The sequence below is a fragment of the Styela clava genome, chromosome 3 (genome assembly GCF_964204865.1).
Source record: "Styela clava chromosome 3, kaStyClav1.hap1.2, whole genome shotgun sequence".
NCBI lineage: Eukaryota > Metazoa > Chordata > Ascidiacea > Stolidobranchia > Styelidae > Styela > Styela clava.
This window is the reverse complement of record NC_135252.1, coordinates 16,106,673-16,123,556: the sequence shown is the minus strand read 5'-3', so window position 1 is coordinate 16,123,556 and position 16,884 is coordinate 16,106,673. Positions and strand designations below refer to the sequence as shown.

General features: G+C 35.6%; 2 protein-coding genes across 3 annotated transcripts; one reads left to right on the top strand and one right to left on the bottom strand.

Moving 5' to 3' along the window:
- Positions 1 to 3,705: 3,705 nt before the first annotated feature.
- On the top strand, positions 3,706 to 8,550 carry LOC120342409 (alpha-1,6-mannosylglycoprotein 6-beta-N-acetylglucosaminyltransferase A-like). Its single transcript, XM_039411223.2, has 3 exons — positions 3,706 to 4,072; positions 5,053 to 5,397; positions 5,956 to 8,550. Exons 1-3 carry the CDS (start codon positions 3,916 to 3,918, stop codon positions 7,605 to 7,607), a joined length of 2,154 nt encoding a protein of 717 aa, XP_039267157.2. The 5' UTR covers positions 3,706 to 3,915; the 3' UTR covers positions 7,608 to 8,550.
- Positions 8,551 to 8,956: 406 nt separating this feature from the next.
- Positions 8,957 to 15,307, bottom strand: LOC120342410 (alpha-1,6-mannosylglycoprotein 6-beta-N-acetylglucosaminyltransferase A-like). Of its 2 annotated transcripts, XM_039411227.2 has the most exons (4): positions 14,865 to 14,985; positions 14,457 to 14,662; positions 13,588 to 13,800; positions 8,957 to 11,016 (listed from the first exon to the last, which is right to left on the bottom strand). In XM_039411227.2, the coding sequence occupies exons 3-4, from the start codon at positions 13,724 to 13,726 to the stop codon at positions 9,431 to 9,433; spliced, it is 1,725 nt and encodes a 574-aa protein (XP_039267161.2). In that variant the 5' UTR covers positions 13,727 to 13,800; positions 14,457 to 14,662; positions 14,865 to 14,985; the 3' UTR covers positions 8,957 to 9,430. The 2 variants fall into 2 exon arrangements, with proteins under 2 accessions (XP_039267161.2, XP_039267160.2); XM_039411226.2 differs by lacking the exon at positions 14,457 to 14,662 and having other exon boundaries at positions 14,865 to 15,307.
- Between the last annotated feature and the right edge of the window lie 1,577 nt (positions 15,308 to 16,884).

Below are 16,884 nucleotides of genomic sequence, written 5' to 3'. Positions count from 1 at the left end.
AAACAATCAGATACGCATCATTTGTTAGTCCATTTTTTTAGCCGAAATATTAAGAATAACACGACTATGAGACGCATTTCTATATTCGACAATTTCTGTTGATAGCAACGCAGTTTAAAAGAAAGGGGCGGCTCGGTATACATGCACTTACAGGCGGGTTATTATTGCAACAGTATTTTGCGTTGTACTAAATATAGTACATTTATATGAAAAATCATATTTAGATTTTATATAAGATTTAGTTCATGTTTAGTATGGACTGAGCATAAAAAGATTCAGGATAATACGACAAACAAAACATTTATTCAAAGGATACTAAATACGCACGTACACGTATGTCCTCGATCGGGTACCGGTATCCAGCTTTATTCATTTCTAAATGCGCAATTTGAACTACTTCTGGCAAATGTAGTCGAAACGGTATGCCCATAAACTCTCAAACGCTTGATTCGCCTTTCTGGCAATGAATGTGAATATAAAGCAGAAAATGTAACGCGACGTTCTTCTGTTTGTAATATATCTATTATTAGTGGTTTCGTTTTGTTGTATTATTGTGGTTTTGTTGATGTTGCATTTACCGAGTATTCCTCTCCAAATCCCGTTTCGAAGTATCTGATTCACCATAGACCATGTTTAGTGTTATGATTTGCATAATATGATTTAACCGTGCAGCCAATAACCGGCAACACATTGCTCCGGTTGTTTGTTAATCACAGTACTTCCGCGTTGAGACAGAATTGTGCTCAGGTGACCTGATGTCGCCGAGAAATATAATAGCTCTGCTTTGTTAGTTTCTTACCGTATATAATGGATTTTATACCAAATGAATGGAGCGTACCATTTGAAATGAATTTGTCGTACCCAATGCGTGTATGGATTTAGTTACATACTTGGAAGCTTACTTTTTATATCGATGCGCTTTAGGTTTGTCGTTTAATAGGGGAGTTTGAATGATGCTGTTCAATTGCCCCCTCTTGTTATGTACAGTATTTTTCAGAAAGATTTTGTTTCCGCGTGTGTTGTATGTCATTTACTATTTTACTTGATTTTAGCTTCTGAGTACGACGTCATTCGAACAATCACCTGCACGTGATTCATAAAATGATATACGAAGACAGGAATTCTTTCTGCGCAATTCATCCTATTATACTGCATTTATGTAAGTCATCCCAACCACGCACAAATGGCAATTCTAAAATTAAATGGTGGTTAGTTCACGCATGGATGCGTGCATTTTTTATGGGCATAGTAGAATGGCTTCGAACGGATCATTTTAGGTCCTAAATAACGTGTTTCGACGTCACGCAGCATTAGCCAAGAATAGGTTACGGGCAAAAACTGTCAATAACCGAGCAAAGTTAGCCGATAAATTTTGAATAATTATAGAAGTATATGCGAGGTATGGAGAATTCGATGAAATGTAAAACTAGCCGGCTTCTCGAACTGTTTCACCGAGAATTGGCTTCCTCGTTTACTTCCGTAACAATGGCTAATGAGTAAGAAGTCAACGATGAATAATATTAGCAGCGTTACTATTTTAAATGAGTAAGATTTCATGCATGTTTTACACGTTGAGTGGTATTCGTAATCTAGTTTTTTGTCAGTTTTTGTTTTTCCAAAAGTGTAAGTATAAACCGAACCACTCAACCGCTGCTTTTTTGAGAAAGAGTTCAAGTTGAAAAACTACCCCAAATACTAGGCTAGTAAAATCAGCTACGACTACTTTTTTAAACAACATGGCATTTTGAAGATGTAAACGTGTCAACTCGCGGAAATACTCGAATTTTATGCATCAAAAATTTCGAAACGGTGAAATATGGGAAGAACTATATGTGGCCAAGCGTCGATCTATATAGATAGATATATACATCTATAGATAGTTGTAACATAGACCTTACAAGAAGGGCTTGTACTTATTGGTCTTTTTTGCAATTTTTACTGGCAATTTACAATAGAATTACCATGTTAAAACAGAATATTTTATAACGATTCTCTAATAATTCCAAATTGAACTTAATAATTAACATGACCGTGAATTTGTGACAGAGTGAATACCCGCAAGTCTTCACGTTTGAAGGAAATATTATCATGTTTGGTATTATATGAAACAGAATGAATTCTATGTTTTCATATGAAAATGTTCCTTCATTTCTTCCCGTAAATAATCAAGAACAATTCGACGTAGTTTTAAATCAATTCGTCGCATGACGAACCGAGATAATCACCGAGTATAATTTACAAAATACATTTTTAGTATATATATATGGTTGATTGGAGTAGCAAATGAAAATCGTGTCTTGAACTTCACACAGGCTTTAGGTGTGAACAGTAATAGGAAGTAGGAACTATTATATCTATACCGACTAAAAACGAAAAAGTTGAAGCCAAGTCAGCATGCGGTACTAGTTTAAAAATCGGCACTCACCTTCAGCATAATCTGCATCACGATCCTATAAATTTATTTCCAAATCTATTAGACAGAATCGAATTCGGTATTTTAGATTTGATATTAAATTATAGAATTTAATTTTCGTATCTCTGACCACAAAAAGGGATTTCAACTTTTAATTTCGGGTATATAATTTTTGATGTGATATTCGCACAAGTATTCGGATAGGAAAGCAGTGATGTATGACTAAACAGACGACGAGGTTATGATTCGAATCTTGACCTAATCCAGGGATAGTCTCGTTGAATGGATTTGGGTATTCAGGATTAGGTATTATTATCGGGAATTTTTTATAATATGTGTAAGTGTTTTTGTGTGACGCCATCGCAATTTAATGATTTCCGGAAACGAGTTTTTGGTCATGTTCGTAAAAATGACTCGCGTAATAAATTTCAACTCGAGAAAACGTATGTAGCCGATATGAAATCCGAATCTGTATTAGGAGTTTTTGAATTAAGCTCAAAAAGGTGAGTAAAAACCACGTGGAGTCTATCGAATTTCTAGTTATAGCTAGAAATACTATTTGCAATTGTTCAACCTTCTTATCTTACAACGAAGCATGGGATACCTTTTTATTGCCGAAGCTCAAACACTCATCTTATGGCCATTTATTTGGACAATTACGTTTTATTCTCTGAACCGCAAAGCAGATTGCTGGAAACACAAGGCGAGTAGTGTAAATAAAACGTTTGGACGTCCATTTTTTGAATAATCTGTTTGTATAGCCGAAAATACGAGGATAGAATTTTCATATTTCTCCCATATATTATGATATGACGCGTCTGAAAGTAAAGTATTGACAAGAATGTGAAAGTAGTTTCAGTAGATTTGAGTTCTTACAAATTCTTCAAATGAGTTTACAAATGTGTCTAAGTTATAAGTGAAATTTACACCTGTGCTCAAGCTATTTGAAAGGGGAATTTTTTTTTTGAATTTGGGGTGAGCCGTGATGAGTATTGGCGGCGAAGAAAGGCTGATATGTTAATGCTTCAAATTCAATCTACGATTTAATGATCGTTTCAACATTATCCCCAATACTTTTTTTCTCACATTTTCTGTTTTGCATACCTGTAGCGAGCGTTATACACTCAGCAGGATATATAGTTATAAGCGACCCACCAGAGCTCAAATGTAAAAAAATTCAATCAATTGACATTAGCTATATGAGTATTATTAAAATGCTTATATTGGAACTGTTGAAGCTCTAGAGTTGCAACATTTTCATGAAATGGTATAATAACACGGTAACATGTTTTTAGATTGAATTCTCTATCGGATCTATGTATATATATAATATATGAAAACTAAAATTGATTATTGAGCAAGAAAACAATGTTACGTTTTTGTCTAATTGTTTCAAATGGAACCGGAAGCACTGTGGTGCATGGCGTGGTGATGACTTACGCCTGACATCTTTTAGTAAAGTGACGCCTCAGGTACCGGTACTCAGTATCAAGAAATCTCTAATGGCCAGAATGGTGCCGCGTAGATGGAAACGTTTATTCATGTTTTTCGCTTTTTTCTGCATCATTCATCTGATCATCATAGGAACATATACAGCGAGATCAAAGCGTTTCGAGAAGAAACCAATCGCAGGTGCTTCAGCTATGGTACACGAACACGGTACGGGTCAAATATTATTAACCTTTGAAACATTGTTTATACCAGTTTGTACATAGCAGAACACGGAAGTTCAACTTCCTGAATTCTGAGTCTTCGCCATCGCGATGCTGCCATTATAAAATCTTTAATGCTGCCATCATTGTGAATCGTGTCGTACTATGATTACTGGAGGTGTTCATAAGCTCCGCGTTCTGAAAGATGATTTCCTGTTTAGATATTTTGTCAGATGTCTGTGTGATAAGTAAATTTGTCACTAGGTTCTCCCCCTTCTGTTTGCTGCTGTCAACGACCAATGCTCTCATAGGCAATGCATTTTTATAGTACAACTACCAAGCATTTATTATTCTTTCCCGAACCCTGGTGCAAATCTCCATGTCTGTGGGATATTTCAAAAGCCTTTGCTCGAAGGATCCCGATGTATGATAAACGCTCGTAAAATAAGACACTATTTTAATAAGTATTGATCTGAGCTGTTGATATGTGATATTAGTGAATCTCGATAACATCGTGTATATATATGACCGTGTAATGCAACTGAAATATAATACTTTTTGCTATTTATTTTACTTGATTACAAAACGGTTAAAGTCCACCCACAAGAATAACACAGGAAAATGCGTTCACAAAACACTGTTAACATATTTTTTAGCATAATTAATCATCTGTTTTCGACAGCAATATTGAAAATGAGCACAATGGTATATATAAGAAGGTCGTTTAATCACATAGAGTCTATAGACCATTACCATTTCGCTCTCAAAGTTTGCAATTCATCCAAATTTAGTTAAGTATTTCAATTTTCAAACGCAATTTCAAAGTTCAAAATTGCGTTTATAAGCAACGCTGGAATGCATATCGTGTATTAAGTAAACAACCCAATGAGGTGTTGAGGTACAGTTATTTTTCAAAAAAAACTTACACACTTATGACATTATCATATATATATAGGAATTATCTAATTCTTTTTTTGTTTTCCAAAGATACACCAAGACAATTTACGACTACATCGATGTTTTCAAGTAAAGATACCACAGTGATACCTGTCATCACAACTGCTACAACAGAATTGACCACCACGGAGTCAGAGTCAAATATGACCGAATGTGAGCTGCCAGGGATTGTACGAAACGGTGTGCCTTGGCCAAACTGCCTTGAAAAGTACGGATGGATGACACAAAACTGGAAAAGCCATAGTTGCTACGCAGAACATGGAGTTAATGGAGACCCATGCACAATTCTTCAGTATTTGTCACAGGAAGAAAAACACTGCCCACCGGTTAAGACTAAAACAAGAATACCGAAACTGGCGGAATCCTATGCGCAAGGTAAATTAGAATCTGCATATCGGTATATATTGGATATTAAACTCGTTTTGAAATTTTCTGAATTTCTGGTTAAAACGTGTGCTGCGTATATGCATTTCTTGGTGGTTTAAGAAGTCTTTTTCGCAGAAAGTTAGGACTTTTGTTCTGCTGTACGGTATAATTCGCGTACGATATTTGTTACATAGCACAAAACCTCAAGTACCTGAATCTATCATGGAATGCCTTGCGTAACATTAGATTTTAAAAACACAATAAAACTTTTTAGATCGTTCTACATGTTATAAATTGGTGATGTTGGCCATTTTATATCAAACATTTTACATTTCAAAAAACGTGTATATACTGTAAGCCGCAAGTTGAATCTGTTCAGGGATAGGTCAAAGTTAGTTACCCGGAAACAACTGAAGTAACAAAGCACATACACTTATATCTCAAACTGCTTAATTATCGTCAATCATCATTCCTTCGACTTCACAATTGAAGAAGCTCTAATCTGGAACAAAGCGAGCAAACTTGAACTTATTTAAACTCAATCTCGTCTTTAATATGTTAACCCAGGCATTGCTGCTGTACCGCGTGAAAGTTTTCAACATCTATATAACGAATTTTCCGACATTGTCGATTACGCTTGGATGAAAAATCGCATCAAAAATATGGAGGAACTTTGGATTCAAAATTCGAAAGAACTGTTCAACGAACGGTCAACACCAACAGCTCGTAAAAGAATACATATTCATCTTGGATTGATGTCATTGGGAATTGGTAAAGACGCTTTTAAAGGTGGGCCATTAGGAGAACTCGTACAATGGAGTGACTTGATTGCTTCTTTGTTTATAATGGGGCACGATATTGTGGTTACAAAGACCAAGCCCGAGTTGACGTTTATTTATCAAGATTACATGAACGCCTGGGACGGATCACCATGTCCCCCATTGGCTTCTAATAAAGCAGCAAAGCCGCCATTTGATATCATATATTCTGACATAAGAGGGTACAAGGAATGGTTGCACTTGCTTGGAGAAAGTAAGGCCCAGCCATTGAAATGTCGAGTTAGAATTGTTGACAGTTTTGGTACGGAGGCAATGTTTAATCACCCGCCGTACAGAGAGGCAAAAAAACTTCCAAAATCGCAATACAGTGGTATAAATCTGAACCTTATGCAATTTAATGTTATGTTTCCACACACTCCCGATAATACATTTCTGGGTTTCGTTACTGAATTTGCAAAGACGAGAGAAAGCATTATGAATGTAAATGCATCGGATTCTTATGAGAGAAATATTGCGCTGATTTACGGTAAACTAGAAAACTTTTGGAAAGATAAAGAAAAATACATTGATATAATCAGCGAATATGTTTCTGAAGTACATGCCACCGTGCATGAGCCAAAAAATTTGCGACCTTATATTATAAATCACGGAATTGTCGGCCGTGCTGAATTAAATAAACTATTGGCCAGGACTAAAATATTCGTTGGGTTGGGATTTCCTTTCGAAGGCCCTGCACCATTGGAAGCAATACAAAAAGGTGCTATTTTTCTTAATCCTTACTTTTCTACCCCCATTTCTTTCTTGAACCATGACTTTTATAAACTAAAGCCTACAAAGCGAGCTATATCTTCGCAGAATCCATACGCAGAGAAATTCATTGGCAAACCTCATGTTTACACTGTGAATATAGAAGACGAAACCGCCTTGCGCGCTGCCTTGTCAGAAATAATGAATTCATCCCATCCTGGAAATTATTTAGCATACGAGTTTTCTGTTCGAGGGATGCTTGAACGAGTAAGTGTGCAAATTGATAGACAGCAGTTCTGTGTGAACGTGCCTTATCCTCCGGATCTCGAAGAAAAACTGCGTTGGCCACCCTTGTCAGCGTTACGCACACGAGTTTCCACGCATTCGAAATGGCAGAGTTGCAATGAGGTTTGCGACGAAGAAGGCCTGATATGCGAACCTAGCTTCTTTCCTATTCTTAACCGAAAAGAAGCTTTTGGAGCGTTGGGTTTTATATGCAATTCTACTATGCATCTACAAACTCAAGAGTTGGATTACCCGGCATATGATAAAAATAATGGTATATGTTATTTACAATCTAATTCCTATTTATTCAGCTGTGCCGGTAATTATTTAAATATGCAACGAATTTGTCCTTGTAGAGACTTCAGAAAAGGCCAAGTTGCGTTATGTAGAGATTGTGGTTTAAAGTGAATTTTTATCGCGACTTTACTGTGTCAGTTACAAATTCATTAATATAACTAAAATATCTTATTGTTTCTAAATTTTGTTTCAGTTCGTTTCCAAATCTTTGCACTTTGTAAAAGCAATTGCATTTTATGATTGCGTTTGCTGCCTAGCGAAAGCACTTCTAATAACACAGTTGTTACTGTTACATTATAATTACAAAGCTGTGAGAAAAAATGTAAAAAATATTTCCTTTCCCTCGAGATGGTATTTATATTTTACTCTAATTGATCTGATTAACAATTAAAAAAAAGCCATTGTTTAGTTTTTGGTTCCGGCTCATGCAATGTCTAAAAGCAACTTATTCGTCTTCACGTGTCCTGTTTCCAACTCCAACCTTATAAATGTCTGCTCTAATTTTTTGCACTGTTGCGTTTTTTGCACTGTTTTTGATAATGCGATATCATGCGTAAAGTATTTTCTGCATTCTTTCATTATTAATATACTTTCTTTAAAATGATCACATTGCTTTTTACAAAATAGTGCGATCAAATCTACTACGTGATAAGCTGAGCCCCGGCAATGATATGCGGTGTTGGGACGAAGCCCCTAAATCCCAAATAACTAGTCTGGTCGAGTCATGGCCTATCTGAGTCTGTAGTCGAGTCAATCTATGATATGAACATCAATTACTTGATTGGCTGAGCACGATTCCAGGTCACTTTTAGATGACCCACTTTGAGTCTTTGATAATGTTGAGTCGAGGCAATGATTTAACTAACCTCACAACATTGCTGACATTTCTACCCTTTGCAACCTGGGTAAGGAGATGGAGGCTGAACCAGAGATCTTTCAACCAACAAAGTTAGCTTCATCGCCAACTAAATTGACTTTAAAAATACTTTTCTGTTATTATTTTTAATCGGTATGCATGTTTCGTTTTTATATTTGTAATATAAAATTCAATGTATTTGCACTTTGTCTTAGATATCTTTAAAAATTCAAAATGGTTTAATTAAGAAGAGATTTCGTCAAAGGTTTTATCCGACCGGGGTTTATACACTCGCTCAAAACCATTATATTACTCACTTAATGTGGACGCTGAAAAAGATCACATTTTTTGAATACTATGTAACAGAATATAAAATACCACAGGCAGAAAAGGCGGAGCTATTCGTATTCAACAGCGCTTACTTTTGTACTGAAAATTTAGCTTGAAAAAAAGTAAAATTGCACTATTTCATATTATATTTGCATATAAATAAATGAGTTGTGGCCAATTTACAATATAAAGATTTACGAACTAACTTTTCAATATTTAACTGCCATTGACTGCATCATAAAAGCAATACAGGTTTGTATCGATATGAATCGGGCATGGTTTAAAATTTCTATTTACTCAACGTGGAAATCTGTGGTGTACATTGAAATATTTTGTTCTCGTTTACGATAAATCTGGTACATCAAACTTTAAAAGCGTATCGGGATTTGGTTATAAATACCATCAAAATGCAATATTTCCCACAAAATAAATAATTCATGTTTTATAAAGTGTTTCAAATTGCTTTAAACTCAAGTGACACTTATGATCATTTCAAACGTTGTATTTAATTCTGGAATACATTATGTACCTATTTTGAATTTTATGTCCAATATAGACATTTATTGGTGGTCTGTGCTTGTGAATTAACCACTCCATTTGATGAGCATCGATGAATTGTGTAGCTGCCATAAAAAGTAAACCCGCTTTTTATATGGTAAATATCGCAGTGCAATATCCCTATACGGAAGAGTTCATTCTGATGACAATTCATATATCCACCACTACTGTTCTTATGACCATATTTTATTCATGTGCAATTTCTACACAAAGCAACCTGTCCTTTTATATAATCCCGACATGGACACAACCTTACAAAATCTCTGTTCTCTTCCGAACAGCTGAACTGTAAATTGGATGTTTGAAAACAACATGCTGCATCGTGAGCGTGATATGCTGGGTAAACCATGAAAGGCATATTGGTATAATGTTCGTGTTTACATGGCATGCCAACTTTTTCAAATGTGTCTGGCGTATTGATGAAAGGGAAATATTCTGGTTCACAAATCAATTCCATTCTCATACACGCGTCGTCACAGTTGCTTTTATCGGCGATAGCTATTTTTAATGAAGATATTGGCGGCCATGTTTTGACTGAACTGCAGAATTTCTGCTTCTCAATATGAATAGATACTCTTTCCAGCATTCCTTCAGCACTGAATTCGTATGGAAGGTATGGCATAGGCTGTTTAAAACTAGTAATTTTATTCAGTACTGACAGAACGTCTTGTTCATTTGATATATCCAATGTGTAGACATGTGGTTCTCCAATGTACTTTTCCGCGTACGGATTTTGAGATGTTAATGCCCTGTTAGTAGGTTTTGATTCGAAAAATTCATTCGCTTTTCTTCTATTAACCTTATTCAACTTTGGATTTAAAAATACTGCTCCCATTGCTATAGCCTCCAAGGGAGCTGGTCCTTCAAAGGGGAAGCCTAATCCAACAAAATATTTTGTTCTCTGCAAAAGCTTGTACAGTTCATTGAGAGAAAGTATGCCATGATTGATGACGTAGTACGGCACATCGTTCGTATGCCCTGAAACAGTTCCGTGAATTTCAGATACATATCTGCGTAATACGTCCAAGTACGGTTTTAATCCAGCCCAAAAATTACCATCTTTGCCATATACTAATACTATATCTCGTTTTTCATGTAAATTGACATCATTTAAAACAGGATTCTCCACCACAAAACCAAGAAATGTATTGTCGGGAGTGTGAGGATACATTGTGTTGAACTGTTTCAGATGAAGATTCAAACCACCAAAAGGATTAACTTTACTTGTTGGTTCCATATTGTATTGGGCTTCCGTCCCAAAACTGTCTAATATGCGAAATCGGCATTTTATTGCTGCAAATTTTGGCAACTTCATTGCAAAAAGTTTATATCCCCGTACATCGGTATACACAATATCGAACGGAAACGCATAGTGACTGGAAAGAACTGAGCATTCGGTGTTCGAATTTTTAAACTTGTATTCAGTGTATGCATAAAAAAGCTCAAGTTTTGTGCTAGTGATAACTATATCATGGCCAAGAATATACAAGCTTGATATCAAGTCACTCCATTGCACTAATTCTCCTAGGGGTCCACCACTCATTGCATTTTTTCCGATTCCAAGATCCATTAATCCAATATGCACATGAATTTTCTTCTTATGCAAAGGGATTTTGAGCTTTGTTTGAAAAAATGTCGAAGCGCTTTTTATCCAGAGTTGTTCCATTGATGCAATTCTATTTTTCATCCAAGTAAAATCTTCATTTCCTTCAAAAAGGTCAATGATTGCGGTGAGATTTTTCCTTGGAGTTGTGAGAGCAGTAGAAGTGAAATCATCTTAAAAGGATTTGTCGTTAAAGTCGTTATAGTAAAGACAAACGAATTTCCTGATTGTTTTGACCGTGTGTCGATTATGGAACGGCTTTATATGGCGCTGTAGTTTAGTGTAAAGCAAATTTAGAAATCTAGAATCGCGGCACATTCATTTATATATACATATACCATAGGCTTGCACGTAATTGACAAAAATCAATTCCGTAATTACGGCCAAATCGATTACGTAATGACCCCGTAATTGCGATATTTTTTTCACACATTTAAACCTATCATAACAACCAATTTAATCCACTTCTATTCCGAATAGGACATAGAAGTTTGGTTTTCATATTCCCGGCAGTACTACGCGCCGGCGACAGATGTTAAAGACAAATATCAAGGAGTGAATTCAAAATAATTTTATTCTGATTTTTATCTTTTGTATTAGCTTTGATTTTTTTATCCACTTCATCACCAAATTTTATGCGATCAATTTTATCATTACCAACACTGGTAATATATTTAAGAAACGATAGTTCACTTTTTTAAAATCGTATTAACGTATTAATACGACTTTCGTATTAAATAAAAATTCCGGGTTGCTAATTTATTAATCAACTACAAGCGTATTCTCTTGTTTGATTATACTTTCGCTTGCCTCGCGACGAAGACTTGTTATTTCACCGTTTTTTACAATATCCGACTTTACTACTTACTTTGCATTTTATAATAATTATTGATGCCGACTTATTGACGATATTCCGAATTCCATGCTTCATTTTACATTAAATCATTTCGCGGCCTAAAAGTTATAACATTATTTGCGATAAATTTAGATCAAATATTAATTATATGCGCATTATTTAAATTACCGTACTTATATGACATGCCTTCTCCGAAAATACAAAGTTATATCGCAAAACAATGCATTTTGTGACATTTATTTTGCACTCATGAAAATATTAATTTATTTTTCTAACTCAAGTCGACAATCCTATTTGCCAAAATTGACACAAGTTTGGTCGAGTGCCGGTGATATTCGAGTCGACGATAAATCAAAATAAGTTGCCGCATTTGGTAAAGACAGGTAATCATATTTGGACGACATACTGCGAGGCATTGTGAAAAACATATTGAGCAATGCCAAGTCCGGACAGATATATAACGTAAAATCGGTAACAGAACATCAAGATTTTGTAATAGAAAATGGATCTCGCGCAGAATAAACACGGGAAATCCTGTCGTATTGTTGTTTCTCTGCCGTCTCAATCGCTTTACCGATGCCGAAAAGACTAAGTTGCGTTGGTTCATTACGCAATTTCTCTTCCGTCTTTATATTGCTGCTTGATAAGCGCGACATTAATTATCACGGCATTTACAAATAGACCATGTTTTATAAGCTGATCTCTTTAGTCATTTCACCCGAAGAAGTTGAAACCAGGTGTGTTGACGTCCATCGGTCTCAACACAATTCTATTCCTTATCTACGGTTAATATGTACATTGGCCATCCTAGATAAGTTGATAATAGGTTAGTAAATGACGCGTTATCCCTTCCCCATCTGCCTAACAAGAGAGAGAAAAACGGCTGCGAATACCGGAACTCTAACTTTTTTTACTTAAACTTTAATTTTTTACAATCGACGGAATTGACTGCTCTGAAGAGAGCTCGTTTCAATCGCGAAAGCGCTCGACCAATATTTACGACTTTACGTAATTCGTAACTTCGCTTCCGTAACTCGAAATAATTCCGTAATTCCGTAAATCCGTAAATTACGTGCAAGCCTAATATACCATTATACCAAGCAAGTGCATAACACCTACTCTTGCAAGTATAAAATGACAAGTGCTCAAATTCTGGATGTTATCTCAGTTAAAGTATACATTTTCATTGTTTTTGTACAATGAATTTAAAAAATGGATACATTGCTTCAACAGGCTAAATACAGAATTAGACAATTCTGAATGAAGAAAAAGTAACATAACAAGATAAATAAATAATGTCATATTTTAATGGGTTGGGTACAACAACAATCTCGTCAATGTCATTTTAATTTATTGTACATTATTTATAGGGTTACCATATTTTTGTGACCTCAAAGCGGGATGCCTCCAAAGACCATAGCTGTGATTTTTTTTTCTCCTTTAAATTTATCGATTTTACATTAGGGGCCTACATTTAAAACCATTCCGGCTGTCTTTCTTGACCATATTGTCATCGAGAGTTCATGCGCTGTCTTTCTAAATATCGGTTTCAGTTTAAAAAATAGTTTACGTTAAGCAGCCTCTTGGCTTACGGGGTTTACACGTAACAAATTGTAGCAATTAATGTTAGCTGAAAACAACGAAACAAACAAAACCACGCATCCGCCTTCAGTAGATAGGCTAACGGTACGCTGCACAGCAACAACAGTATCGAGAACATGACAATTGCTATTGTTCTTGTATTATGCTGACTGGCTGAACGCCAAATCGGGACTTTTGGCTGACCGGTCGGGACGCCAGGACAAAACGTAAAAAAGTGGGACTGTCCCGCCTAAAACGGGACGCATGGTAAGCCTATTTATTTATACCCTATCTGCAAATATATTACCTTCTGATTGAGTTTTAGATTCTTTTATAGTTTGTGGACAGTAGTTTTCCTTCGTAGATAAATATTCTAAAATTGAACATATACTTCCATTGACACCGTGTTTTGCGTAGCAATCATCCGACTGCCACAACTCCTTCATCCATTCAATTTTTTCGTAACAACTTTGCCACGGTTTTCCGTTGATAACGGCGTCGGGAAGTTTACAGTCTCCATCTGCAATACGATCCATGATTAAAAAAGAGTAGTTGTCCACAAATATTAATTATGACGAACTATGGTATTAAAAAACTACGCACAATCAGAGTTCAAGCGATCAATACTTCGATATTTAGTTTCGACGAAAAGGGAGCTCTTATTACGCGCAACTTATTATGGTGTTATATTTAAAATGGAAAAGTTTCACCTTACTTTCCAATATGGATGGAAAAAATTTGCTAACGAATGAATGATGTTGTGTTATCGACAATTAGCAATTAATTCTCAACTGAGTGCAGTGCTATCATTACGACTTTCATAACAAAAAATAGAATTATTATGTTTCAGCTTAAAGATCGTACAGCTTGAATGACCATCTTAACTATTCTCTTGCACTGGAAACATGATAAAATAGTTTGGTCCAAAAATATTCAATTGGTCTTGAGACGATCTTTATCTTTTTGTTTGTTGCGTTCGTAAATTTCGTCAGGTACTTGCGGTGTCAACTAATAAGCCCAAATTTTCATTCCTGAATATGCCTCGCTCTCAACTAATTAGTAACGTTGCCTAGCGATGGTGAATTTAGGTATTCTATTTATTTAAAATTTGAGCATATGTGATATTTAACTATATTTAGCATTTTAATAGAAAAAGTAGTTATGCAAAAACATTACTTCGATCCACGCCTGCGGCAAGAAATCTCCCACAAATAGAAAGTCTGTTGATTTTGCTTGCCGATAATCACTATAGATTTTTTACGAGACTTCTGTTTCGTTTCAACACAAATCACATAGCAAACATAACTTTGTCGATGTGTCACCCACTGCCCTTTCACATATTCTGTACTTTCATTTTGATTTCCACCATACGAGTCCTCTCTCTAGGAGTTAAGATTTCAATTATCTGTATTTATATATTTAATAAAATGCCTTTTATAATAAGAAATCCACGTGTTGATATTAGAATCATGTAAAGTTGTAAACCTTCTTACCTACATACTTGCAAATAATGTCTCGAAAGGAACGAAAACATTGCTATGATTTACTGATTCTATAGTATTGAGAATGAGCCTTCACACTTACCTCGAACTGCAATTGATTCTTGAAGTGAAGACAGATATTCGTCTTTTGATGTCCATGTGTATTTCAGTCGATGATAGGGCTTAATCTTGTGATAATTCAACACAGAATACAGCAAAATGCATACTACGCCTCCAGCAAACGCATATTTTCTTACTTTAAGATACGAACTACGCTTCATATCTGCACTGTGTGAAGTCAAGCATCGTTGTGTATGAGATCATTGCCAGAGGGTTTATTGATATCATCGCGTTTTCAGAACTTGATACTAGTCATTTACCAAAACTTTCACGCGACGTTTCGTTGCAATTACAGAGAACGGTTTTCCGCGCACGTCTGGCTCTAGGCACATTGTGGAACAATCCCTACACCGGCGCATGTGCGCCAGGCCGGGCGGCTGTGGAGAATCATTTTCCCAAATAAAACGACTTCAATCTAGCACACGACCCCATCTACAATATTATTACGTATGATAAGCACTCGCGACCCCAAGTTATATAAATATGTTCACCTACAGACACGAAAAAAAATATTTATCAAATTAGGAAATTTATTAAAAGAACCCAACAACAACCATAATTGATCAGTGTGAAAAATGCGACTGCTTCCTTCCAACGAGATCTTGCATTCGTGGCTTAATGTTGCTTAAGCTCAAACGCAAATCGTGTTATCTACGTTTATCGTTTAATCGATTTCGGTGCTTTGAATTTAGCAGACTCATAGCACTAAAAGTAAAGCTTTGAAAAAGATTGATCATACGATATTTTTCTTTTATGTTTATCAGCCATTTAATAAATTGTAATTATCAATATGACGGTAGCCTAGAAAATGAGATTTTGCACTAAAAGCAACGGCCACTGTACAGTACATTTAACGACATAATAACGATTTACTTTAAAATATAAATTACTGTCGTTACGCAATAGCCTTATTACAAAAGAAGTCACTCCAATTCGAAATATCGAAACTTGCTAGCCTATTGAGCGTTATTCAACTTAACAGTGCAGACTGCACACTGTTGTGTATTTGTGTCATAGAAGTTCAGATAGAACGCTGTTTTTCACACCGACTAAATTTGTGATTATGATGTCATAATTGATTGATCGTAATTGCTCTTGATATTATCTGTCTGCGTGCTTGTTATTCATTTTTTTGTTTGAAATATCTAGCGTTAAGCCGAGAAGTCACACACATAATGAAAATAATAAAAGAAAAGACAACGATGGGCACTCGGCGACCCCAGAAATATTTAAGGCGACCCCACGTGGGGTCGCCACCCGCACTTTGGTGATCACTGCCGTAGAGCAAAACATATTTAAGAGAAAAACAAAGTTTTGTAATATTAACTCATTATCTTGAGATTTTATCGGCATTTAGCTTATCTTACTAAATCACTTAACACTTTGATTGTGATCAAGTCAAAAGCGAACGTCATAATAAAGGGTCGGTTGGTGTTGAAATCATTGTCTCGAGCACTCATTTGAATTAACTTGTACGACAAAAGCATGAAGCATTGTAGTTATGTTGCTTTTGTGAGTTATGTGTTTCGTATAAAACCACCGCAACTCTTATATCTGACCCACTCGACAGTTAGCAAAGCTTAAGTTTTCATTTAATTTTATGTCGATCTGAAAATAAAATTTCCGTGAACTTCTCATCTTATCGAATAAGTTCAGATCACGCTTGGAATTATTCGGATTTTCTCAAATATATATGGATTTTTCACTAGTCCTCAATTTCCACGCGCATAATTGTTATACAATAAAGTCAAGTCCATGCTTCCGAAAACAAATAACTGACTAACTAATCCCATACCCGACCTGGGCTGGTAACCGGACGAGGGGCCGTGGTTCGCCATATTATTAAGCCGTCTTATCGGCTTTCCTCTCCCCCGGGATAAATATGTAAATCCTATCCTATATTATTTACAAAAAATATAGATTTCCCTTTATCATATATTTTGTTATAACTAGTTTTGATTACCGACAACAATAATATTTTACTGTGTAAAATTTGATATTAT